The 27166-nt window shown below is 53.3% G+C and overlaps 1 protein-coding gene across 2 annotated transcripts in view; it reads right to left on the bottom strand.

The window, feature by feature from the left end:
• Positions 1-356: 356 nt before the first annotated feature.
• Positions 357-27166, bottom strand: part of TLN1 (talin 1) — a 135787-nt gene continuing 108977 nt past the window's right edge. For both annotated transcript variants that reach the window (XM_077816565.1, XM_077816566.1), the window contains exons 43-57: positions 27017-27136; positions 26541-26687; positions 25750-25916; positions 24079-24262; positions 23799-23924; positions 23032-23148; positions 22389-22574; positions 22007-22114; positions 15782-15887; positions 11465-11589; positions 10931-11056; positions 4804-4866; positions 4011-4193; positions 2516-2644; positions 357-1559 (exon numbers count right to left, since the gene is read on the bottom strand). In XM_077816565.1, coding sequence (XP_077672691.1) covers positions 1428-1559; positions 2516-2644; positions 4011-4193; positions 4804-4866; positions 10931-11056; positions 11465-11589; positions 15782-15887; positions 22007-22114; positions 22389-22574; positions 23032-23148; positions 23799-23924; positions 24079-24262; positions 25750-25916; positions 26541-26687; positions 27017-27136 — 2019 coding nt within the window. In that variant the 3' untranslated portion in view covers positions 357-1427. The remainder of the gene's footprint in view (positions 1560-2515; positions 2645-4010; positions 4194-4803; positions 4867-10930; positions 11057-11464; positions 11590-15781; positions 15888-22006; positions 22115-22388; positions 22575-23031; positions 23149-23798; positions 23925-24078; positions 24263-25749; positions 25917-26540; positions 26688-27016; positions 27137-27166) is intronic.

The following is a 27166-nucleotide window of genomic DNA, read 5'->3' on the forward strand; positions in this document are numbered from 1 at the left end:
TAAAACCAAAGAGCTGCTTTTTGTTCTGGCAGGATCGAGACCCGGCAGCTTGTGTAAGGTCACCCTAGTCTTGGGCCCACTGAGCTTTTCAGAGGGGAAGGTTTATAATGGGGCAGATTGAGCACCAAAGGGTCTGAAAACTCTGCCACCTCTATGCTTTGGCTCTAAAAGCAGTGGGGAAGGAGGGGGCACCCAGCAGAGAGGAGTGCCCAGGAGAGGCCCCTGGGATCTCACATACAGGGAGGGAGCAGCTGCCCCCAGCAGAGAGGAGTGTCTGGACGAGGCCCCTGTGGTCTCTCCCAGCAGCCTGGGGAGAGCGGACTCAGCTGAGTTGTGGCCACTGATGCAGACCAAAGAAGCAGGAAAGCTGGTTTTATTGATGAAGAATCCTTTGCAAGGAGCTGTCCCATTCCCCACCCCGGGAGTGGCAGGGCAGCCGCTTTCCCTTCATGATTAACAGTGGAAGCTCAGAGTATCAAAATAAGAGGGGTGAGAAGCCTCAGCGAGTGCAGGGTCCCAGAGCAGAGGAGGGGGAGGGGGATGCAGGGCTTTGTGGCCCAGGGCAGGAGATGCTGGGGGAGGGGGGTTAGTGGCTGGGGAAACAGGCGAGTAAATGAGCTTTGAGACCTACAGACTCAATACTTCCGAAATTCAACACTACAAAAATACTGGCAATCTTGGATGCACACTGCAGGCACTTGGGAAGAAGGAGCAGCAGGGGGCGCTGGCTGGGGGCTGCTCCAGGGGCAGGCAGGTCCCTGCAAGGAGGCAGCACAATGGGGCGGGGGGGGCAAACCTAGAGATTAACCCCTCGCACCCTGGAGCAGACACACTGGGTGACAGGGAAGGTGCAGCCAGCAATAAGGCATCAGAGGTGAGGGGTGGTTTGGTGCAAGAGTCACCAGGGAAGCAGTTTCTGTCCCCACATTGCACGACTGGCCCCAGAGTGGAGCTGGGTGAGAACCGTCTCCACGCTTGACACCCAGAGACGCGGAACCCACAAAGGCACAAAGGAAAACGCCTGAAAGGTGTGGGTGGGTGGGGAAGGGGTGGAGGGAGAGCTGGGGGGAGGTGCAGCCCCAGCCCTGCAGGGCTCGAGGCAGCTGCATAGGTGAGCCCCAGCCCAGGCCTGCAGAGCGCCAGCCTCCTCCTGGCCCATGGAGCACCCGGCACGGTGGCCGTGCCCCAAGCAGAGTTCAGAAGCGTGGGCCCGTGGCGCTCCGGCTGCGCGGTGAAGCGGGGAGTTGCTGGTGCAGCCCCCCGGGGAGCAGCGGGGGGCAGTGGCAGACAAGGCCCCAGGGCAGCAGGCCAGTCTGGGTGATCCAGGCAATCCTTGCTCAGGGCAGGCCTGTAGTAAACAGGAGGCGGGGGCAGCAGTCTCTGCGGTGAGTGGGGGTGGGCAGGCTCCGCTCATGGCCACGCTCCCCTCAGTTCTGCCCCTCGTCCCGCAGCTCTGAGGGCAGGAACTTGTACTGCTGCTGCCGGATCATGGCCAGCTTCTTCCGGGCCTCCTCCAGCTCCCGCTCCTTCCGCAGCATCTCCTCCTGCGCTGCAATGATCTGCCAGGGAGAGACGCAGCTGAGAGTCCGCCCCGCCCAGGGGCTCCAGGGCCCTGAGGGCACCGGCTGCAGCCCGCCATCCCCCAGCGAGCCGGGGCCACGCTAGAGGTGTGTGACTGCTGCCTTGCAGCCGAGGGCAGCGGGCTGGACTCTTATTCCCGCATCCTGGCCCCAGCATCAGATCCAGGGCTACGCGGTATTCCCTGGTTTACGCTGAACCTCTGACTCCTCCACCTGACCCCGTGCCCCATGGCCGGAGTCCCCCATCGGGACAAACATACATTCCATGTTCCAGGCATCCTGTAAGAGCTGAGAAGCGGGTCTCCCCGTGGGCCCCACAGAGCCGCCTTCAGGCCGGGGAGCCAGGGTCTCACCCATGGGCCCCACAGAGCTGGCTCTTGGTATGTAGCTACCACGAATATCCAGCTACAACAGTTACTGCTAACATTCTGGCAGGGATATCCAATCTCATGCTCAGGGGTGGATGTGGGACTCCAATGGTCAGAGCCCAGGAGGAGGCCTGATGTGGGGCAGATTATCCTACTGCAAGTTGCTTGCACCAGCCTCTGAAGTGTCTGGTGCTGGTGCTCCAGGCACGACAGGACCCCAGGCCTCACCCTGTCTGTCAATTCCTGTCCTAACATCCAATGCCATGTCTCGACCCCAGCCTCATTCTCAGCCCCCGCAGGGGTGCAGGCAGCGTCTCGCCACAGCAGAGACGTTTCCAAGGGGGAAGGCGGAGGTTTGGGCAGCTCTTGGCCCTGAGGCTGCGAGGGAAGCATACTCTCTGGCTGTATCCACTTAAATAAGCAGCAGTGACACAGTTTTAAGGGATAGGACAGAGTTATCATTAGGTTTCAGAGGCAACACTCCCTGGAAGGAAGGGGGCATTTCTCCTGCTCAGGGCTGCTGTTTCAAGCTGCCTGCAGACTTCAGGCGTGACCCCCACTCCTCACCTGCGCAATTCCCCCGACCATTTTCTCCTTCACCACCACCGTCTCGTTCTCCTGGTCCTGGAAGGCGGCTGCTTTCTGGGCTGCCTTCACCAGATGGTCCGATGCCCTCTTCACAGCGTTGCCAGCGGCCTGGACAGAGAGAAAGGGAATGTGGTGCAGACTCGGCAAGGGACATGGTTCTGTGACCTGAGAGTGGGCAGCCACCACCCAGGATGGCAATAGCAGGGCTTACTAGGCTCCTGGGGGAAGGTTGGGGTAGGCTGGCTAGGGGACATGACGGGGGCCGAGGGCTGGTGGGGGCATGGTGGAGGCTCCAGGCGTCAGTGAGGGGCAACAGGACCCGTGCTGGTGGCTGAGAGGATGGGGGCAGCAGTGGGATGTGGTGACTGCAGGGGGGTGTGGGGAGGCCAAGCTGGGGACTTCCTGCAAGCACAGGGTCAGGGCAAAAGGCGGTGGCCTGGACACCGGGGGCTGCTGCCGTGAAGGTGGCTCTGCTTTCGTGCCTGGGCCCCCGAGCTGCGGGTCGTGCAGGTGCTGGGAGCTGCCAGGGATTCCTGCGTGTGGCCAGCAGCGCAGAGCGGCGGAAATGCTGCTCATGGCCATTTCAGGGCCAAAGCCAGGCAGAGCCGGACCCCAAGTGGGGGCTGGGCATGACAAAGGTCTCTGTACTCTGGGAGGGGGCTGGGGTGACAGGGCTGCCAGGAAGGCCTCTGAGCTGGACAACAGGCACCCCATGCCCCCGCGCCAGGGCCTTGCCCCCCCGTAACTCCTTGAGCACCAGAGCATGCCCCCCCGTTAGCCTCGCAAGCGCCAGAGCCAGGGTCTCACTCGCTCTCCCCAGTAAACCCTTTGTGGGGAGGACACGGGCTCCAGCACGCACAGCTAAACTTTCCAGTGCCGCAGCCTGAGGGTTTGCACCCGTCCCCCTCTGCCCCCGCATTAACCTCGCATCCTATGCTTGCTGGAGCAGAAGTGCTCCAATTCACCCAGTCATCATTAACCCTTCGGGTCCTGGACAGCGTGGGGTAAAGCGGGCGTCACCCCAGCCCTGGTAACCCTGGAGTCCGTGCCGTGGAACAGGTGACCCGGCACAGCCCAGTGCAGCTGGGAAGGGAACTGTGCTCAGTTGCTGGCAGCAGCCTTGGGTTTGGTGCCCTGGGGGTGTTAATTCCCGCAGGTTGAATCATGCTTTATAAAGACACGGGCAGGCCAGGTTACAGTGCGGCAGGGCTGATATTTCACACCCCACTCCTAGGCCCAAGACCTGCCCCACCGCCCTCAGCGCACAGGCCCTGACAGGGTGGGGAGCACCACTCACCCCACGCCCTGCGGTGGGAAGGGCCCTGCCAGCACCAGGACACCAGCCCTGCTTGGGATGCCCCATCCTGTGCTGGCATGCGCCCCAGCTCCAGAGAGCCCCCTGCTGTCCCCGGGGAGCCAGCCCCCCCGACCCAACCCAGGGGGCCCTTCCGGGGCAGTGGGCTCAGGGACTCACCTGCAGCCGCTTCATGGCCTCAGAGTCCTGGTCAGCCTTCACCTTACAGGCCACCAGGAGCTGTGCCGTGGAGGCAGCCACCTGCTTGGCGGAGGAGATGAGTTTCTCCTCGCTGGCATGGCCCTGCACCGCCGCGTTCGCAGCCTCACACAGGTTGTTGGTGGCAGCCGCCACCATGCGGGCCTGGCAGGGAGAAGGAGATGGGGTGAGTGGGGAGGAGCCTGGAATGGCAAGATCCTGGGGGAGAGCAAGAAAGGGGCGGGGCACATGGAAGGGCGAGGTCCTGCGGGGGGGGGCGAGGTCCTGGGGGGCAGGGTGTGTGGAAGGGCAAAGCCTAGGAGGTCAGGGCGTGTGGGGGGCGACGTCCTGCGGGGATAGGGATGAGGCGCATGGGGGGGCCATGTGGAAGGGCGGGGCACGGTCATGGGGGGGGTGAGGTCCTGCGGGGGAGGGGATGGGGGGCGGGACCGTGGAGGGCGGGGCGCGGTCATGGGGGGTGTCGAGGTCCTGCGGGGGAGGGGATGGGGGGGCGGGACCGTGGAGGGCAGGGCGTCTGGAGGGGTCCCAGGGAGCGGGACAGATGGGAGGAGGGAAAGGAGCGACCTCTGTGCTCTGCTACAGCTGGCATGAGGAAGGAAGGGGCAGGATCTCACAGGAAGAGGCTCCCCACAGAGAAGGAGACGGCACCCCAGTCCCAGGGAGGGAGAACATCAAGCGGGGAGGAACCTGCCCCCCACCCTGGGGCAGGGCCCGGGGATAGTGACCTTGATACTAAAGGGCCTTTGATACTCACGGCTGAAATGAGCCCCTGGGACCACTGGCCATCGTCCACTGCATTGGCAGGGATGGCACCCACCTGCGGGAGCAAGGACAGGTGAGTGAGCCCTGCCGTGCCCGGCCCCCTGCCAGCCATGGTAATGGCGCAGGGCCCAGCGAGCATGCAGCCCTTCTCTGTCCCTGGCCCCAGGACCCCATGGGCACAGGAAACCCTGGGCCTTGACCTGCTCTCCAGAGCATCCAGCACCCAGGGAGGGGTACCTCTGCGGCAGGGCACTCCAGGGCTGTCTGCCCCCTCCCACTGAAGGCACCGGGCCTGGACAGGGACTCAGAGCCAGACACTCCAAGGCCAGATGGGACCATTGTGAGCATCTTGTCTGATCTGGATACCACAGGCCATAGGACTAGTCTGACCCCCTGCATAGCACAGGCCCCTTACAGGGCTTCCTTGGATTAATTCCCGCTTCAAAGCCAACTACCCACACCAGCACCTTACTGCTGGCTTCAATTTCCATCCACTAAATCTTTTGTTGCTAGACTGAAGAGTCCACTGTGACACCCAGGCACTCCCTTATTCACCACGGTCAGATAATTAGGATATGTTTTCACAAACTGTGCCTTGTGAAGTATCATTCTAAAAGTCTGGATCAGCTAGACAGTAATATCTGGTTGGATTGTATGTACCATTGTTGTATGTGAAGTTATGAAGTTTGGCTTTGTATGTGTTACTGGAACACGTTGTGAGGTTGAAAACACCCACAAGCAGCCTTTCAGGTACAACAGTAAAAAGGCCAAACAATGTTAATGGCTTAAAGGTTAATGGTGTAAAAATATAATTAGGAAGGCCATAAAAGAATTTGAAGAACAGCTAGCCAAATACTCAGAAATACTAGCAAAAATTTTTTAAGTACATCAGAAGAAGGAAGCCTGCTAAACAATCAGTGGGCCCTCTGGACAATCAAGATGCTAAAGGAGCACTCAAGGATGATAAGGCCTTTGTGGAGAAACTAAATGAATTCTTTGCATCAGTCTTCACGGCTGAGGATGTGAGGGACACTCCCAAAGCTGAGCCATTCTTTTTAGGTGAGAAAGCTGAGGAACCGTCCCAGATTGAGGTGTCATTAGAGGAGATTTTGGAACAAATTGATAAGCTAAACAGTAATAAGTAGGGCTGTTGATTAATCGCAGTTAACTCATGTGATTAACTCAAAAAATTAATTGCAATTAAAAAAATTAATCTCGATTAATCGTACTTTTAATCGCACTGTTAAATAAAATACCAATTGCAATTTATTAAATATTTTTGAATGTTTTTCTATATTTTCAAATATACTGATTTCAATTACAACACAGAATACAAAGTGTACAATGTTCACTTTATATTATTTTTATTACAAATATCTGCACTGTAAAAATGATAAACAAGGAAATAGTATTTTTCAATTCACCTCATACAAGTACTGTAGTGCAATCTCTTTATTGTGAAAGTGCAACTTACAAATGTAGATTTTTTTTTGTTACATAACTGCACTCAAAAAACAAAACCACGTAAAACTTTAGAGCCTACAAGTCCAGTCAGTCCTACTTCTTGTTCAGCCAATCACTAAGACAAGTAAGTTTGTTTACATTCACAGGAGATAATGCTGCCCACTTCTTATTTACAATGTCACCTGAAAGCGACAACAGGAGTTTGCATGGCACTTTTGTAGCTAGCATCGCAAGATATTTACGTGCCAGATATGCTAAAGATTAGTATGCCCCTTCATGCTTCGGCCACCATTCCAGAGGACATGCTTCCATGCTGATGATGCTTGTTAAAAAAATAATGCATTCATTAAATTTGTGACTGAACTTCTTGGGGGAGAATTGTGTGTCTCCTGCTCTGTTTCACCTGCATTCTGCCATATATTTCATGTTCTAGCAGTCTCGGATGATGACCCAGCACATGTTCATTTTAAGAACACTTTCGCAGCAGATCTGACAAAAGAAGGTATCAATGTGAGATCTCTAAAGACAGCTACAGCACTCGATCCAAGGTTTAAGAACCTGAAGTGCCTTCCAAAATCTGAGAGGGATGGAGGTGTGAAGCATGTTTTCAGAAGTCTTAAAAGAGCAACACTCCAATGCAGAACTATAGAACTGAGCCACCAAAAAAAGAAAAATCAACCTTCTTTCTGCTGGTGGCATCCGACTCAGATGATGAACATGAACGTACGTTGGTCCGTACTGTTTCGGATCACTATCAAGCAGAACCAGTCATAGGCATAGATGCATATCCTGCAGGAGGGTGGTTGAAGCATCAAGGGACATATGAATCTTTAGCACATCTGGCACGTAAATATCTTGCTATGCCGGCTACAACAGTGCCATGAGAATGCCTGTTCTCACTTTCAGGTGACATTGTAAACAAGAAGCAGGCAACATTATCTCCTGCAAATATAAACAAACTTGTTTGTCTGAGCGATTGACTGAATGAGAAGTAGGACTGAGTGGACTTGTAGGCTCTAAAGTTTTACATTGTTTTATTTTTGAATGCAGTTATTTTTTGTACATAATTTTACATTTGTAAGTTCAACTTTCATGATAAAGAAATTGCAACACATTATTTGTATTAGGTAAATTGAAAAATACTATATCTTCTGTTTTTTACTGTGCAAATATTTGTAATAAAAAATAATATAAAGTGAGCACTGTACTCTTTGCATTCTGTGTGGTAATTGAAATCAATATATTTGAAAATGTAGAAAACATCAAAAAATATTTAAATAATGGTATTCTGTTATTCTTTAACAGTGTGATTAATCGTGCAATTAATCGCAATTAATTTTTTTAATCGCTTGATAGCCCTAGTAATAAGTCACTAGGACCAGATGGTATCACCCAAGAATTCTACAGGAACTCAAATGTGAAACTGCAGAACTACTAAGTTAGTTTGTAACCTATCATTTAAATCAGCTTCTGTACCAAACGACTGGAGGAGAGCTAATGTGATGCCAATTTTTAAAAATGGCTCCAGAGGTGATCCTGGCAATTACAGGCCGGTAAGCCTGACTTCAGTACTGGGCAAACTGGTTGAAACCACAGTAAAGAACAAAATTGGCAGACACATAGATAAACATAATTTGTTGGGAAGAATCAACATGGCTTTTGTAAAGGGAAATTGTGCCTCACCAATCTACTAGAATTCTTTGAATTCTTTCAACAAGCATGTGGATCCAGCGGATAGAGTGTACTTAGATTTTCAGAAAGCCTTTGACAAGGTCCCTCACCAAAGACTTTTAAGCAAAGTAAGCTGTCATGGGATAAGAGGGAAGGTGCTCTCACGGATTGGTAACTGGTTAAAAAGATAGGAGACAAAGGCTAGGAATAAATGGTCAGTTTTCAGAATGCAGAGAGGTAAATAGTGGTGTCCCCCAGGGATCTGTACTGGGACCAGTCCTAATCAACATATTCATAAAGGATCTGGAAAAAGTAGTTAACAGTGAGGTGGACAAATATGCAGATAATACAAAACTATTCAAGATAGTTTAGTCCCAGGCAGACTGCGAAGAGCTACAAAAGGGTCTCTCAAAACTAGGTGACTGGGTAACAAAATGGCAGATGAAATTTAATGTTGATAAATGCAAAGTAATGCACATTGGAAAACATAATCCCAACTATACATATAAAATGATGGGGTCTAAATTAGCTGTTACCACTCAAAGAGATCTTGGAGTCCTTGTGGATAGTTCTCTGAAAATATCCACTCAACGTGCAGCGACGGTCAAAAAAGCGAATAGAATGTTGGGAATGATTAAGAAAGGGATAGATAATAAGACAGATAATATCATATTGCCTCTATATAAATCCATTGTACGCCCACATCTTGAATACTGCATGCAGTTCTGGTAGCCCCATCTCAAAAAAAAAAAAAAGATATATTGGGATTGGAAAAGGTTCAGGAAAGGGCAACAAAAATGATTATGGATATGGAACGGCTTCCATATGAGGAGAGATTAATAAGACTGGGACTTTTCAGCTGGGAAAAGATGACTAAGAGGGGATATGATTGAGGTCTATAAAATCATGACTGGTGTGGAGAAAGTAAATAAGGAAATATTTACTCCTCCTCATAACACAAGAACTAAGGGTCACCAAATGAAATTAATAGGTAGTAGGTTTAAAACAAACAGAAGGAATTATTTCTTCACAACGCACAGTCAACCTGTGGAACTCCTTGCCAGAGGATGCTGTGAAGGCCAAGACTATAACAGGGTTCAAAAAAGAACTCAATAAGTTCATGGAGGATAGGTCCATCAATGGCTATTAGCTGGGATGGGCAGGGACGGTGTCCCTAGCCTGTTTTACAGAAGCTGGGAATGGGCAACAGTTGATGGATCACTTGATAATTCCCTGTTCTGTTCATTCCCTCTGGGGCACCTGGCACTGGCCACTGTTGGAAGACCAGATACTGGGCTAAATGGACCTTTGGTCTGACTCAGTCTGGCCATTCATATGTTCTTACTGAGGAAATACACACACTCACAAGGATTACCCCAGGAACTGCATACAATGGAAACCTCTCAGACATAGCACCACAGAATGGGAACTGTTGACCCAGGTCACAGCAAAAGATCTTTCCAGCAAGTTGGAAAAAGATATAAAAGGAGGGAGTGACCTCATGACAGGACCTCACCCCCCCTCCCCCCGTCCCCAGAAGAGAACACCTGGAAACTTATAGCTGCTTTCAACTACCTGAAAGGGGTTTCCAAAGAGGATGGTTTTAGACTATTCTCAGTGGTAGAAGATGACAGGACAAGGAGTAATGGTCTCAAGTTGCAGTGGGGAAGGTTTAGGTTGGATATTAGGAAAAACTTTTTCACTAGGAGGGTGGTGAAATACTGGAATGCGTTACCTAGGGAGGTGGTAGAATCTCCTTCCTTAGAAGTTTTTAAGGTCAGGCTTGACAAAGCCCTGGCTGGGATGATTTAATTGGGGATTGGTCCTGCTTTGAGCAGGGGGTTGGACTAGGTGACCTCCTGAGGTCCCTTCCAACCCTGATATTCTAGGATTCTATGAAACATCCAAGAAACAAAGACTGAACTGGGGGAAGTGCTGGTCCCAGGCAGGAAAGGAAGCCTGTCTGTGTAGAAAACCTTGGTGGACTGTTTAAACTATCTAACAGGGCGAGACACTGATTAATTCAAATCCTATCTAGTATATTAGGCTTAGATTGTGGTTTTGTTTTATTTCTTATGGTAATCTTCTTTGATCTGTTTGACCACTTAAAAGCTATCTTTCTGTAGTTAATAAACAAACCTCTTTTATATTTTACCTAAAACACTGTGTGTTGTCTGAAGTGCAAAAGGGATAAATCTCAGCTCATGAACAAGAGCTAGTGCACCTCCACTTTCCTTTGTAGAAGTGGTGGACTGGGTAATAAATTCACACTGGTCGGGTTTTGACCAGAGCAGGACGGTACAGCTCTGGGGTCCTAGGCTGAAGAGCTGGGGAGTATTTTGGCTGGAGCCTCGCCACTGTGGGTTCATGAGTGGCTGGCCAGAGCAGTCATGAACACAGCTGGGTGGGGTCCCTGCTTGTGGATGTTGGAGAGTCCAAGCTTGGAGGGCTTTGCAGTGTGTCACTACGCCACAGTGCAAGAGAGAACCCAGATTGGTAAGGCAGAGGGCTCAGCTGTTCCCCAGTTCCAGGTGGCACCCCGAGGGGACCTATCACACCCTCAGTGATCAAATATTGGTTCTTTCTGGAGGTCCTGACCCGCTGTGGGGGAGTCACCCCGTAACCTGGTTGAGAGGCTAAACAGACTGAGTCCTCTGAGCAGGTTTGCTATTCCTCGGATCATTCGTGTGGCTCCTCTGAGCCCTCTGCAATTTATCAACATCCTTCTTGAACTGTGGGCACCGGAGCTGGGCACAGGATCAGTATTGGTCTCACCACTGCTGTGTCAGAGGTAAAATTCCCTCCCTGCTGCCCTGTTTGTATACCCAAGGGTCGCACTAACCCTTCGTACCCCAGCATCGTGCTGTGATTGTGCTTGGAGAGGATGTTTGTGCAATACCCAGAGCGGGGCTCTGAGCCTGGCCGGGCTCCTCGAGTAGCAAGTGCCACAGGTCTCATGGCCTCTCCCAACTCGGCAGCGTTACCTTTCCTTGAGCCACCAGCTCTCTCTGGGCCGCTGAGGCTGCCTTCACTAGGGCACTGGTTGCAGCAGCAATGGATTTTGCAGCCTCCAAGATCTGCTCCTCAAAGTTGAGACTCTCGTCCGCCTGCTGCAGATGGAAACAGAGGATGTGAGCCCAGGTGGAAGAGGAGGGGAGCGTCGGGGACAGGTGGGAAGGGAGCTGAGCTGAGAGGTGGAAGGGGACAAGCAGCACACAGGGCAGAGAGCGGGCATGTATACAACACGGATGGATGGAGAAGGAACAGGTACTACTGTGACCCAGGGAGGGAGCTCCGTGGTGCCAGGCGAAGGGGCAGCGGGAGCAAGTGACACTGGAGAGCTCTCCCTGGGGAGAGGGTGGAGCCCAGCTCTCCCCACAGTGAAGGCCTTGGAGCCACAGATGTAGATGGGGGAACCCTTGGCCCGGTCAGGGCACAGCAGCCTCCAGGGGGCCTGGCAGAAAGTGGCAGATCCTGGTCTGCTAAGCCTGGCGCAGGTAGGGGCAGGGCAGCCGTACCTTGGGTTTGGCCCTCGGCTTCAGCTGCTCCAGTTTCTTGGCTGCAGCCTCAATGGCAGCTGCTGCTCCCAGAAGCTCATTCTCAGCAATGACCGTGGGATCCTCTGGGTCGACCCACTCGGTTCCTGTGGTGGCGAGAACCGAGACGTGGGACTGAGAAACCATTCCTGAGAACACAAGCCAGACCCCACAGCACCAAGGGCTGGAGATAGGACCCCAGAATCCTGGCTCCCAGCCCCCTTGCTCTAACCCACTAGATCCCACTGCCCTCCCAGAGCCGGGCATAGAATTACAGGAACATAATAATGGTCACACTGGGTCAGACCAAAGGTCCATTTAGCCCTGTCTCCCGACAGTGGCCAATGCCAGGTGCCCCAGCGGGAATGAACAGAACAGGGAATCATCAAGTGATCCATCCCGTCGCCCATTCCCAGCTTCTGGCAAAGAGAGGCTAAGGACACCATCCCTGCCCATCCTGGCTAATACCATTGACGGACCTGTCCTCCATGACTTTACCTAGTTCTTTATTGAACCCACTTATACTTTTGGCCTTCACAACATCCTCTGGCAAAGAGTTCCACAGGCAGACTGCCTTGTGTGAAGAAATACTTCCTTCTGTTTGTTTTAAACCTGCTGCCTATTCATTCCATTGGGTGACCCCTGGTTCGTGTGTTACAACACATCCTTATTCACTCTCCCCACCCGTCATGATTTTACAGAGCTCTGTCACATTCCTCCTTACTCGTCCCTTTTCCACGCTGAACAGTCCTTCAGTCTTCATATGGAAGCTGTTCCATACGCCAATTATTTTCCATTTCTAATGTATCTTTTTTTAAATGGAGCGACCAGAACTGTACACAATATTCAAGGTGTGGACTTTCCATGGTTTATATAGAGGCATTATGATATTTTCTGTCTTATTATCGCTCCCTTTCCGAATGGGTCCTACAATATTCTGTTCGCTTTTTTGACTGCCACTCAACACGTTTTCAGAGAACGATCCACAAGGACTCCAAGATCTTTCTTGAGTGGTAACAGCTAATTTAGACGCCGTCACTTGCTATGGCTAGTTGGGATTATGGTTTCCAATGTGCATCACTTTACATTTATCAACACTGAATTTCATCTGCCATTTTGTTGCTCAGTCACCCAGTTCTGTGAGATCCCTTTGGACTCTCTGCAGTCAGCTTTAGACTTAACTACCTTGAGTAATTTTGTATCATCTGCAAATTTTTCCACCTCATTTTCCCACATCATTTATGAATACATTGAACAGCTCAGGTCCAAGTACAGATACCTGAAAGACCCCAAAATTAACCTTTTGCCATTGTGAAAACTGACCATTTATTCCTACCCTTTGTTTCCTGTCTTTTAACCAGTTACTGATCCATAAGAGGACCTTTCCTCTTACCCCATGACAGCTCACTTTGCTTAAGAGCTGTTGTCAAAGGCTTTCTGAAAGTCTAAACGACACTATATCAACTGGATCACCTTTGTTCACGTTTGTTTGACCCCCTCAAAGAATTCTAATAGATTGGTGAGGCATGACTTCCCTTCACAAATGCCAAGTTGACTCTTCCCCAACATAGTTTGTTCATCTATGTGCCTGATAATTCTGTTCTTTACTGTAGTTTCAGCCAATTTGCCTGGTACTGAAGTTAGGCTTACTGGACTGGGATTGCCGGGATTGCCTCTGGATCCTTTTTAAAAAATTGGCGTCACATTAGCTATCTCCCAGTCATTTGGTACAGAGGCTGACTGAAGTGATAGGTTACATACCACAGTTGTTAGTTCACCAATTTCATATCTGAGTTCCTTCAGAACTCTTGGGTGATACCATCTGTCCTGGGGACCTTCTACTGTTAAATTTATCAGTTTGTTCCCAAAACTCCTCTACTAACTGTGACGGTCTGTATCCCCATGTTCATCCTTTTTACAAAGCTATAATGGATATTGTACAAAGTATGCCTTGTAAGGTATCATTTGAAAACTCATAATTTGCTGATCATTACTGTCCTAGTAAAATATGCACGGCAACACTGTATGTAAAGTTGTAAGATTCTAGCGTTTAACATTACTGAGACATATTCCAAGTTTAGAAAAGCAGGCACAAAACAGTTCCTCAAAGATAAAAGGCTAATTGATGCTTCAGCCAGGTGTCAACAAAATCAAATGGACTATCACCTGGTTAAGTGGCCATTCTCTTGAGGAAAAAAGGTGTGAGTGAGAAATTTACACCTTGGCAAATAAATTGCAATCTCCCCAGACTTTCTGTTCCCTGAACCCCAGCTGGAGATGATTCTCAAAGAAGAGGAAAAGATATAAAAATGGGGAACAGACGCCCCAAATAGTCTCTCCTGATCCCTCTATTCATGGTATCAACAACACTTGAAGGACAAAGGAAGCATCACTGGACTGGGGGAGGGATCCTGACTGCAAGATTCTGCCATTAAGACTGCTGAAACATGTGGTGAGAAAGACTTTTTGCTTTGAATTCACTCAGCTTTTTGAGTTAGGTGTTCATTGCATTTTATCTTTTATTTCTTCATAACCAATCCTGACTTTCACGCCTCATCCCTTGTAATCACTAAGCATCTTTCTGTTGTTAATACACTCGTTTGATTGTTTTATCTAAACCAGTGTGTTTGGACGGAAGTGTTTGGGAAACACCATTTGTGATAACAGGATTTGTGCACATCATTTTCTAATCATGAAATGACAGACTTTCTATGAGCTTGTGTTGTCCAGAAGCAGAGAGCTGGGCAGTACAAGCTGCACATTTCTGGGGGAAAGTCTGGGACTGGGAGTTTGCTAGTGTTGCCCTGAAGAGTAATTCATGGGTGGCTGGAGATAGCACTCACACAGGAGAGCTGGGAGTGGTTTACGTGCTGGAGGCTTTGAGTGACCAGACCAGCTGTCATAAAGGGTAGCCTAGAATTTCTTCTTACCTGTAAGGGGTTAAGAAGCTCGAATAACCTAGTTGGCACCTGACCAAAAGGATCAATGGGAAAGAAGATACTTTCAAATAGGGGAGTGGGGGGGGAGGCTTTGTTTGTGCTCTGTGTTGTGTGTTCTCTGGGAAAGCAGAAAAGCATCAGGTCAGAAAACTCCTTCGCCTAAAATCATCCTAAAATGAGTCTCAATATTGCTTTTTGCAAGTAAATACGGCAAGGCACATTAGATTATCTTTTAAGTTGTGAATTTTCCCTATGCTTAGAGGGAGGTTTATCCCTGTTTTTTGTAACTTTAAAGTTTTGCCTAGAGGGGAATCCTCTGTGTTTTGAATCTGATTACCCTGTAAAGTTACCTTCCATCCTGATTTTACAGAGGTGCTTCTTTTACTTTTTATTTCTTTATTATAAAGTTCTGTTTTTTAAGAATCTGGTTTACCTATTTGGTTAGTATATTATTCTCAAGCCTCCCCAGGAAAGGGGGTGAAGGAGCTTGGGGGGATACTTTAGGGAACAGGAACTCCAAGTGGTCCTTTCCCTGAATCTCTGTCTAACTCACTTGGTGGTGGCAGCAGTACCCATCCAAGGACAAGGAAGGATTTGTGCCTTGGGGAAGTTTTTAACCTAAGCTGGTAGAAATAAGCTTAGGGGGTCTTTCATGCAGGTCCCCACATCGGTACTCTAGAGTTCAGAGTGGGGAGGGAACCCTGACACCAGCATGGTTGCTCTCCCAGCGAAGCAGTGTAAAAGGCACCCAGGCTGCAGAATTGAGGGGACACAGCTACTCAACAGTCCAGATTGTACACTGGGGAATGTCATCTGACTCCTCATTCTGGGACAGTTCCTCAGATCTGTCACCTAAAAAGAATGGCTCAGGTGTGGGAATCTTCCTCCCATCCTCTGCAGTGAAGACCAATACAGAGGATTCATTCAGCTTTTCTGCAATGGCCTTGTCTTCTGTGAGCGCTTCCTTAGCACCTTGCTCGTCCAGTGGCCCCGCTGATGGTTTGGCAGCTTCCTGCTTCCCACGTATTGACATTTTTTTTTTGCTGCTAGTCTTTGTGCTCTTAGCTAGTTTTTCTTCAAACTCTTTCTTGGCCTGCCCTGTTGTACTTCTACACCTGACCTGCCTGAGCGATGCTTCTTTCTATTGTCCTTGCTAGGTTTGGACTCTCCATTCTTAAAGGGCGTTTTTTTGCCTTTAATCGCCTCTTTTACTCTGTTTAGCCACGGTGGCCTTTTTCTGGTCCTCTTACTGACGCCCAGATCCCTCCCAAGCACTGGGTCAGAGTCCCAGCTGAGATCCTAGCCACTGAGATGGAGCCAGTGACCAAAGAATGAACACCGCTCCGGAGCTGGACTTCACCTTTCATGGCTTCTGCAGCCTGGATGAGCTCGGTGACGGAGCCAGCCACTCGCTTGGAATATCCCGCCAGCTGCTGCTTCAGCTCATGACTCGGCTTCTGCAGGATCTGGGGAGGGAGAGGACTGTGAGCAGAGGCAGGCTGTGTCCCCAGAGAGAGAGCTCCTGGGGACATGGCTGGCAATATCTGGGGTTACTCCATCCAGGGCCTTTCACAAACCTAGGGTTCTGCCAACTCCCACCCTCCCGGGCTATCCCCTTATTCCCCAGAATAATACCATTTGGAACAGGAACTGGCAGCCCAGGGGCCCATCTATCCCTGCCTCTGGTCTCTAACAGTGCGTAGGACCAGCTACCACAAGAACCTCTCAGTGGCCATTCTGGAACAACAGGCCTGTAGGGGATTTTCCCCTACTCCTGGCAGGTGGGGTGGGCTTGTGCACTGAGGTGGTATGTCCATTGTTTTAACCCTTTCTACAGAGACTTTAGTTGGTCTCATTCTCCACAGAAATGGCTGATCATTTCCTGAACCCAGCTGAACTAGTGGTCTCAGTGACACCTTGGGGCGGTGAGTTCTGCAGGTTAAGGTGATGCCCCCTTCCTCCACGGTGGAATTATCCAATACAGAATCCCTTCCTCCAGAGTCATGACCTTGACCTCCCCTGCCCTGGGTTCCTGAAGCTGAGACCCTGCCGCCACTCCTGTCTGTCTGTGTGCCAGGGAAGGCTGCTGGTCCCACACCTGGAGGTGCGGAGGTCTGGCCAGGCAGGTGCTGAGCCGCCGCAGGAGTGCAAACAGCACAGTGCAGGAGATGCTCGGATCCCGTACTGCAGCTGGGGCCCAGCTCGTCACATGCCCTGCCTGGCTCTGCAGCTGCTGGGCCAAACTGGGGGCACCTGCTGCACTCCGAAGGGCTGGGCACGGGCCGGCCGCACATCTGTGGTTAATGCACATGGCCACGTGGCTCAGCGAGTGCTGTCACTGAGGAAGGGATCTCTGAGGGGCGACGTCCTGGAGAATGGGGCTCAGAGAGCCCTGCAGTGACCCCCACGCCACCCGGGGGCACACAGACAGTACACCCCATCCCGGGTCACTGGCGCATGTGCACGGGCAGACAAACACACACACACACACACACAGAGCACGTCCCTGCTCCCGGGTGACCCAGCGCACACGCGTGCGCGCACAGAGCGTGCCCCAGGCCCACGTCACCTGGAGCATATGCACACGCATGCACACGCGGCACCCTCCCAGAACGAGGTCACCTGGCACACGTGCACACGCAGCGCACACCTAGGCCGATGTCACGGGAGCACGTGGACACATACAGTGTGCACACACTGAGCACACCCCTACCCATCACGCAGAACGTGTGCGTGTGCACTGAGAGCACACCCCGGCACGTGCTCTCACATGCGCCGGCAACACAGCCCTAGGCCATGTCACCTAAAGCACGTGTTGTGTCCCACACCCAGCCCAGCTGCGTCACTCGGTGCTCACACGCACGCACGCGGGCTGTGACCAAGGCTCATGCTGGGGCAGACACACGGGGTCACTCCAAGCACCACTGTACTCACCGGCTGAAAGGGTGGAAAGAACAGAATATAGAAAAGAAGAGAGTAAAGCAGTGAACAGCCTGCAGGGGCAGTGCCAATCAAAGGCCCTGAGGGGCTCTGAACATGCATGTGGAGACAGGGCCTCACCCCGTGGGGAGAAGGGAGCCTGGGGGGCAGGGGTCTGCCTGGGAACGGCTGAGGTTGCCAAGGGAGGAAGTGGTGTGTGCAGCGGAAATAAGGGCGAGTTCTGTATCATGGATGAACCATTTGGACCATCTAGTCTGACTTTCTGCACTGAGCGTGCCAGAGAACCACCACCCCTCCTCCAGGGATTCCTGCATCAAGCACAACACCTCCTGCTTGAGCTTCAGTGTGCCTCGGGTGGGTGGGGGAAGCAGGGGCGGCTTTGTGTGCAGCCTGGGCAGCTAAGGGATGGAGAATACACCACAGCCCTAGGGCAGTTGTTCCAGTGGCTCCTAATGATCACTGCACCTTATTTCAAGTCTGAATGAGTCTAGATTCAGCTTCCAGTCACTGGATGGTGGTTCGCCTTTGTTAGATTGAAGAACCCTGGCTAACAACAATCTCCTCCCCAGGCAGGGAACTGTAGACAACGGTCCAGTCATCTCCCACGTAAGCTAAACAGATAAGACTTCTTCAGCCTCACAGTGTCAGGCCAGTTTTCCAGACCTCAGATCACTGATGCAGCTCTTCTCTGAACCTTTTCCAATTTATCAACATCCTTCTGGAAGTGTGGACCCCAGAACTGGACACAACATACAGTACCGGTCCCATTAATGCCACAGACAGTGGTAACATCACCTCTCCACTCCTACTCTATATTGTCCTGCACATCCATCCAAGGACCACAGCCACTCTCTTAGCTCCAGCATCGTGCTGGGAGCTCATATTCAGCGGGCTATCTAGCATGATCCCGAAGTCCTTTCCAGGATCCAGTCCTCCATCTCATAAATGTGACCTGTGCTCTTGGTTCCTAGATTCGTATTTTAAGGTCACACAGGCCCACTAGTTTATCTCATCTAACCTCCTGTATAGCACAAGCCAGGGAACCTCACCCAGTTTCCCCAGATTGAGCCCAGTAACTTGTGTTTGACTAAAGCACCTGTCAGAAAGGCACCAGTCTGGATTTGAAGCCATCAAGAGATGGCTTTCCTGTTTTGCTTGGGAGTCTGTTCCAAGGGCTAATCCCCCACTCTGATAACAACGTGTGTCTGATTTCTCATTTGAATGTGTCTGGTTTAATATTTTTATGAGCCTTTTTTGCGCTCTGTGTGCTGCATGGTTACCCGGGGGTGGGAACGGGCTGTTTGTTCTCAGGGCAGGCGAAGAGACAGATCTGGATGTCGCTCGGCTGTCTGGGTCTTGGTCCTCACATCAATAGAGCCTCTCTCTGATAATATAAGGGTAGATCCAATCACTCCGACATTGACACATAGCAAACCAATGCCCCAGAGGGACAGGGGACTTCCCCAGCTCTCTGCAGGAAGGCAAAGTGGCATTTCCCCAGCTCAGGTACTGCAGAGGTGTGAGGTGGGGGATAAGTGCTGGCTGCTGGGAAGAGTTGGAGGTCTCACCTGGAGTCTAATGAGGAGGTCAGCTGGAGAGACAGACAGAGCTTGAACAACAGGGTTCAGTAGAGCCTGGCTGGGCTCTAACCTTTAGTTCTCTCTGCTAACCTAAGGACTTCCTATGCTGCGTTGCCATTGACTAATAAATCCGACTGTTCTGGCAGCACTGTGAGAATGTTGCTGCAGATGCTGGCAAGGTGCATTAGTCCTTGCAGAGCGTACAAGTCTCCACTGGGGTCTGTCTCAGTTGAACTCACTGAATGGAGCTCATGGGGTGAAGCAGGAGTGTTACAGGCCTAGAGGTCTGGTCTAAGGAGGCGGTGAAGCTGCGTAGCTTATGCAGGAGGAAGAGTGAGATCCCTTGGGGGTCTAGCACACTAAAGGGTTCCTCCAGGGACTGTTCAAAAGCTGGGGCCATAGCACCAATCCTGTGGATCCGTGACAGGTGGTGGCAGGGTGGGATGCTGAATTCTCCAGTAGCATTTTGCTATAAGTGATTTGCAGCAGTAAAACCAGGCTAGTTAGAGGAAGCAGCAAGAAAATGGTGTATAACTGCCTCCCTAAGAAGGGCATTGCAAACCAGTGCAGGGAGAGAGGGTTAAGCGTTGGGAACCTCAACAAGGCGCAGCAGATTGCACGGCTGGAGAAGGATGATCAGTCCAAGAAGCAGGTTCCAGACCCACACAGGGTTCCAAGAGGGTCTGAGAGTGACAAAGGCAGCAGCAGAGGGTCCTGAAAACCCGGTTCCCCGTCCAGCAGGGGGTCTTCATGACCTGACTCCCCATAGATAGATTTGAAGTGGCGGGAGTTGGAACTGAAAGCGAAGGACCGGCTTGAGGCCCAATCAGCACAGAGCTACGGCCCATGTAACATCCTCAGGGCCTCCAATGAGTGCAACTTACCAACTGATCCCAACTGCTCTGGATAAATGACAAGTCCCCAGCATCATTTGCCAAGCCCCTATTTTGGGGCAGCTCCAATTTTACCAGTACCGATTTTATATGTTCTTCCAGATCACTGATACAGGCATTGAATGGCACTCAGGCAAGAACAGATCCCTGCAGGACCCAATAGAAACCCCCTCACTGGATGACATTTCATGTTTCCTAAACTGATAGGTCAGTAGACTAGTTCTTAAAGCAATTTCAGATGGTGTAACAGGGTGCTTGGAGAGCCGGGTGGCCTAGTGGTTGGCGCACCTGCCTTCTTGCCCCTTGCTTCCTGGGCCAAGGTGTCTCAGTCCTTAAGGGACCCGGGCGCTCCCTCTCCACTGGGTCCCAGCCCAGGGCCGCGTGTGAAGCAGCCCCCCGATAGCGAGCTCCTGGCAGAGAGTCTCAGTCCACTGCCCTGGGCTGCTCTCTACCGCTCTGGCCTCTCTAGTCCAAACTGTTTTAGAGGCTTAACTCAAGTAGCGCTCCCCCATGGACCTTGGGCATCCTGCCATGGCCTCAGGTTCCTCCAGGCAGAGGGCTGTAAGTTTGCAGGGACTGAACCCCAAAACACACTACTATCCAATCACCCCATTTATGCAGATGCTGGGTGCTCTTTGGTCTCCTCAGCCAACTCCCTTGGTCAGGGACGCAGTGCTGCTGGCCCGGGTGCCAGGCTCCTAGGGACTCTGCCCTCAGGTGGGGAGGTAGCTGGCTCCTGCCTCTTTGCCCGTCCACTCTGAACTGAGCCAGGTTCTCTCTTTTTCTTCCCCTCCAGGCCTGGTGTTGGCTGCAGCTACAGTGGGGCAGGTCCAGCTGGGACCACAGGCTCTCCCGCTTTTTCTGTGCTAGTGTGAGGTTTCGCAGCTTCATCACATGTGGGTTACACTGACTGTGCATAGTGCTTGTTTTTAGTCCAGTGCCTTGGAGAAGTCTCAGTACGTTAACCTATAGTTACCTTTAGCATCCAAACTTGTGACCTCAAAACACACAAGTTTATCTGACCAGACCCGTCTGCCATAGAACCATGTTAACTGGTGTTAATCATGCTATGGTCCTTCAGTTCTTTACTGACTGTAACCCGTATCAGCCTTCTCATGATTTTGTCAGCCTGTGGTTCCCTGGGTCATCCGATTTACTCTTTTTAAATCCTAGCACAACACTGACTGTTTTCCATTCCTTTGGCGCTTCCGAGATTTGATAAACAACATTAATGGTTTAGAAAACTCCTCAGTCAATTCTTTAATACTCTTGGATACAAGTTATCTGTCCCTGATGATTTATAAATGTTTAACTATAGTAGCTACTGCTTAACATCCTCTCTAACTACTGATGGAACAGAAACTATTTCATTGTCACTCATACGAATAGAACATCCGGCTTCTTTCCAAATACAGAACAGGAACAGCTGTTGAATACATCTGCCTTTTCTGCATCATGAGAGATTGTTATGAGACAATGATGGTAAAACTGACCTAGACCTCTGCTAGGATTTTGTTTGTCCCTGATTTTTTTTTTTTTTAAATAGTTTTTATTTATACCGGCCATAAGCTTTTCATTATACCATTAGCTTCCTTTATCAATTGTCTGCCTTTCCTAATTGCTACTAAGAAGTCTCCACAGGGACGGTTCATAGATTCACAAAGTTTAAGGGTCCATTAGATCACCTAGCCTGGCCTACTGTATATCACAGACCAGAGAATTTCACCCAGGTACCCCGGCACTGAGGCCAGTGACGTGTGTTTGACTAAAGCATAACCCGTGGAGGGTGAGGACAGAGTTCTGGGTGTATGAGGGGAGAGCTCCACAGGAGGAGGGGAGGGGAGAGTTGAGGGGGGATAGGGGGGAAGGATCCCAGAAGAAGAAACACTGGAATGGGTTACCTAGGGAGGGCGTGGAATCTACTTCCTTAGAGGTTTATAAGGCTTGACAAAGCCCTGGCTGGGATGATGTAGTTGGGGATTGGATTGGTCCTGCTTTGAGCAGGGGGTTGGGCTAGATGACCTCCTGAGGTCCCTTCCAACCCTGATATTCTGTGATTCTAAGGTGCTACAGAGTGACCCCTGTATCCATGGGGCGGCTGAGCATCGTGTGCCTAGGCTCCCCTGGGATGCCGCCAGGAGATGGAAGCTGGGAGGGGGTGGGGTCACTCACCACCAGCACGTGCTCCAGCAGCTCCAGGTAGCCGTTGGCGCACTCCTTGCCGTAACGCAGCGCCCGCAGCCGCACGTCCGCGCTCACCTCAGGGTGGTAGGCGGCTTCCTGAAAGCCGGAAAGAGTGAGCAGTGCTGAGTGCTGCCCCGCACACAGCACCGGCCACACAGCCCCGGTCTCACCTAGGCCATTGCCATGGCACCCACACCCTCCAGTGCCTGAAGGATCCACTGCCTCCGGCCCCGCCCCCGGTGCCCGCCCGCAGCCTATCGCCCTCCTGCCCCGCCCCGCCCCCGGTGCCCCCCTGAAACCTCCTACCCCGCCCCGGTGCCCCCCTGCAGCCTGTCGCCCTCCTGCCCCGCCCCGGCACATCTCCACTTACCTTGCAGGAGCGCAGCATGTCAGCGATGGCGCGGCGGCTCAGGTTGGCCGTGGCGATTACATCCTCCTGCCGACATGAGTTGCCGGCGGCCACGGCCTTGGCTGTCGCCATGGTGATGCCTTTGGTCATGCGGATAAAATCCTCTGGCGTTGAGGTCTTGGCTGGAGGCACCTGGGCGCAGAAAACCTGAGACGCGAGCAGTGGGGGTGAGACCAGGATGGGTGGGGGCAGGGGGCACAGAGTTAGGGCTGGGCAGGTACCGCAGCCTGGTCACTGCCTGACTTCCCAGCGCACGGCCCGCAGCCTCAGCTTGCCCGAGGCTGACCCGCGACATCCTGCTCCTTGGAGGCGGGCGCTGCCGGGGCGCACAGGGGCCCCGTGTCCCGGGGAAGGGGGGGGGAGCGGGCGCTGCCAGGGCGCAGAGGGGCCCCGTGCCCCTGGGGGGCGCGGGGGGGGAGCGGGCGCTGCCAGGGCGCAGAGGGGCCCCGTGCCCCGGGGGGGCGAGGGGGGAGCGTGCGCTGCCGGGGCGCAGAGGGGCCCCGTGCCATTTCACTCCATCCCTGAGCCGGGTGCTGGGTGCAAAGGCAGCTGGTGAGGAAGGGGCAGCTCCGAGCAGAGGGGCGCTGGCCCGGCCTGTGCTCACCGCCAGCTCCTGCCGGATGTGCTCTATCGTGGCCTCCAGCGCACGGGTCCCCTTCGTGGCCTCGTCCTCCACGGCCTTCACCGTCTTCAGCAGGGAGGTGACGTTGGTTACCATCACCTGGCAGACAGAGAGGGAGGCTCAGTGACTCACCGCGGGGAGCCCCCAGCTCTCCTCCGCCCCCCAGGGCCCCTATCCCTCCACTCCGCCCCCAGCTCTCCTCCGCCCCCCACGGCCCCTATCCCTCCACTCCGCCCCCAGCTCTCCTCCGCCCCCCACGGCCCCTATCCCTCCACTCCGCCCCCAGCTCTCCTCCGCCCTCTGCCCACCACAGCCCATAACCCATGTCCCTCCGCTCCGCCCCCCACGGCCCATATCCCTCTCCTCCGCCACCAGCTCTCCTCTACCCCCCACAGCCCATATCCCTCTCCTCCGCCCCCCACAGCCCATGCCCCATATCCCTCCACTCTGCTCCCACCTCTCCTCCGCCCCCCACAGCCCATATCCCTCCACTCCGCCCCCAGCTCCCCTCCGCCCCCCAGAGCCCATATCCCTCCGCCCCCAGCTCTCCTCTGCCCGCCACAGCCCATACCCCATATCCCCCCAAGTGACCCCCTACTCCCCGGCACCCCCCCACACACCCTGCCCTGCCAGTGACCCCTTCCCTAGTTAACCCCCTACCACCTGATTTTCTTCCCCTGTGCACCCTGCTCCATCCCCTCCCGCTATGTGCCCAGATCCACTCTTCCTCCATCTGCCCACACACTGACCTTGGCCGAGTTCTTCAGCTGGTAGACGGAGGGGTCATCCCCGGCTTTGCCGGCTGCTGCCTTGGTAGCACTGATCAGGTCCCCAAGCGCCTTGGCCACATCTTTGACTGCATTGATCAGAACCACCTGGGAAGGAGCAGGGCCAGGTCAGTGGCTTGGCTGGTGCCCCGCAGTGTCGGGCAGGGAAGAGGCAGGCTGAGACGGGAGCGAGCTGAATGTGCCGGGTCACCAAAGGCCAGGCCCCACCCCAGCCCAAACGCCGTGTGGTACCAGATCTTACCTGAGTCTCAGGGTCCTCGGAGCCCAGGCTGGCAGCACCCAGCTTCACCACTTCTGCAAGGCGGGTGATGGTGGCCACAGAAGACTGGGCAGCCTGGGCCAGCTTCTCCTGGCTGGCAGTGGCATTCTGCACCAACACCTTGGTGTCCTCCACCAGTGCCTTGGCTGTCTTCAGGATGCCCTCCCTGTGGGAGACCCATGAGTCAGAGACCAACGGCCTGCACCCATCCTCTGTGGCTGAATCACAGAATATCAGGGTTGGAAGGGACCTCAGGAGGTCATCTAGTCCAACCCCCTGCTCAAAGCAGGACCAATCCCCAACTAAAGCATCCTCGCCAGGGCTTTGTCAAGCCGGTCCTTAAAAACCTCTAAGGAAGGAGATTCCACCACCTCCCTAGGTAACGCATTCCAGTGTTTCACCACCCTCCTAGCGAAAAAGTTTTTCCTAATATCCAACCTAAGCCTCCCCCACTGCAACTTGAGACCATTACTCCTCGTTCTGTCATCAGCTACCATTGAGAACAGCCTAGAGCCATCCTCTCTGGAACCACCTTTCAGGTAGTTGAAAGCAGCTATCAAATCCCCCCTCAATCTTCTCTTCTGCAGACTAAACAATCCCAGTTCCCTCAGCTTCTCCTCATAAGTCATGTGTTCCAGACCCCTAATCATTTTTGTTGCCCACCACTGGAGTCTCTCCAATTTTTCCACATCCTTCTTGTAGAGGATGCCCAAAACTAGACACAGTACTCTAGGTGTGGCCTCACCAGTGCCGAATAGAGGGGAACGATCACATCCCTCGATCTGCTAGCTATGTCCCTACTTATACATCCCAAAATGCCATTGGCCTTCTTGGCAACAAGGGCACACTGCTGACTCATATCCAGCTTCTCGTCCACTGTAACTCCTAGGTCCTTTTCTGCCGAACTGCTGCCTAGCCATTCGGTCCCTAGTCTGTAGCGGTGCATGGGATTCTTCCGTCCTAAGTGCAGGACTCTGCACTTGTCCTTGTTGAACCTCATCAGATTTCTTTTGGCCCAATCCTCTAATTTGCCTAGGGCCCTCTGTATCCCATCCCTGCCCTCCAGCGTATCTACCACTCCTCCCAGTTTAGTGTCATCTGCAAACTTGCTGAGAGTGCAATCCACGCCATCCTCCAGGTCATTAATGAAGATATTGAACAAAACCGGACCCAAGACTAACCCTTGGGGCACTCCACTTGATACCAGCTGTGAAATAGACATGGAGCCATTGATCACTATGGGTGTGTGCAGCACAGACAGGTGGGGCCACAGTGCGCCCCCCATGGCCTGCCCCACCCTTTCTGGGGGGAAAACGGGTCACAGAAAGCACTGCCTGCCCTGTGTGTGCATGTGTTACAGCTGGTAGGGGACTATGAGGGGGGCGGGGGGGGGGAAGAGCCCAACCATGCAGCCCGCACCCGCTGTGTGTGAGAGAGAGAGAGAGAGAGAGCGCGAGAAAGAGAGAGAGTTGTGCCCGGCCTGCCACTTGCATCCACCCCTTCTGAGGGGGTGGAGTCAGACAGCATGGTGGGCACCCAGCCCGCCCTCTGGGCAGAGCCATGCCCGAGGGACATGTGAAGGAAGGATCATATAGCCAGCCCCCCGGGGGCTGTGTTTGGATTGCCCAGCGGGCTCCCCGTCCAGCCCGGTACCGGTGGTCAGCGAAGGTCTCGGCATTCTCCCGGTTCAGTGTCCCCGCGGTGGCGAACATGATGGTGGTGTCGAGGTCGGCAATGATCCCGGAGACGGCACTGGCTGCAGTGATGCAGGCCTGGGTCCCGCGGTTCCCGGCCTGCAGGGCTGCCAGCACGTGGGACACCTGCGGGGAGGAGGCTGGGATGACCCTGAGACCGATGGTGAGTGTAGGGATCCCGCTCATTGCTGTCCCTGTCACAACCCATCACTGTTTCGGCACCAGCAGACACCACCCCAGCTGCCCCCCTCCCACAGCTTGGCAGCAGCTGAAGCCGCTGGGCATCCGCTCTGCCATGCAAACTAGACCCTGTGCCACTGTTAGGCAGGTCTGGAAGGGCAGCAAGGAGCTGGCACATACCAGGGACCAGAAAGGGAAGTGCCAACATCAGACTCACATGGATAGAGAACATGAGGGAGTCCAGAAAGCAATGCAGAGGAGCTGGGGGGCATATGTCAGGCATAGGGGTCTAGCGGGCAAAAAGGGGCTGGGGGGGGCACATGTCAGGCATAGGGGTCTAGCGGGAATCCAGCAGGCACAAAGGGGCCGGGGGGGGCACATGCTGGGTACAGTGGGCATGGGGTGGGGGCACGCCCAGGCATAGGGGTCTAGCGGGAATCCAGCAGGCACAAAGGGCAGTGGGGCACATGCTGGTCCAACCCCATGCTCCGTTCTCCCACTAGTTTTTCTGCCCATGCCCCATTCCTCTCCCCCCTGCCAGCCACTCCACGCTCACTCCTGCCTCATCACCTTCTCAGACACTTTGCGCGCACACTCGATCAGCTCCTTCTTCGTGTAGGCATCGCTGGGGCTGCACTGCAGGGCTCCGGCCTTTGTCACCAGGGCAGCGCAGCCGTGGCCCAGCTCCTGCACCCGGTTCTTGATGTGGGAGCCAATCTAGGAACCAGTGCATAGGGTGGCGTGACCCAGAGCAGAGTCACCACCACCCTCCACAGGGGAGCTGAGACAACCTCAATATCCAGTGGGAAATCCCAACTGCCCTGCCCCATGGAGACTCACCGCTCTCACCCCAAGGGAGACCCTGCCCTTCTCCAACCCCCAATGGGAGATCCCAGCGCTGCCCATTCCAATGCTCCCCCTGCCCCAGTGAGAGATTGCAGCACTGCCCATTACCCCCGCCCCAGTCTCCAGTGGGAGGCCCCCGCGCTGCCCCCATCCTCAGGCCCCAGTGGGAGGCCCCTGTGCTGCCCCCCGGCACCCCTCACCTCATCGTTCTCAGCAGTGATGGCAGCAGGCTTGGCCTGGTGAGCCAGCTGCCCGTAGTCGCTGGTGAGTTGGTTGGCCAGCGTGCCCAGCTCGTCCGGGTTGGTGGTGGATTTGGTGACCTGCAGGCAGAAGATGTGTGAGAAGATCCC

Source organism: Eretmochelys imbricata, chromosome 5, assembly GCF_965152235.1.
Source record: "Eretmochelys imbricata isolate rEreImb1 chromosome 5, rEreImb1.hap1, whole genome shotgun sequence".
Lineage (NCBI taxonomy): Eukaryota > Metazoa > Chordata > Testudines > Cheloniidae > Eretmochelys > Eretmochelys imbricata.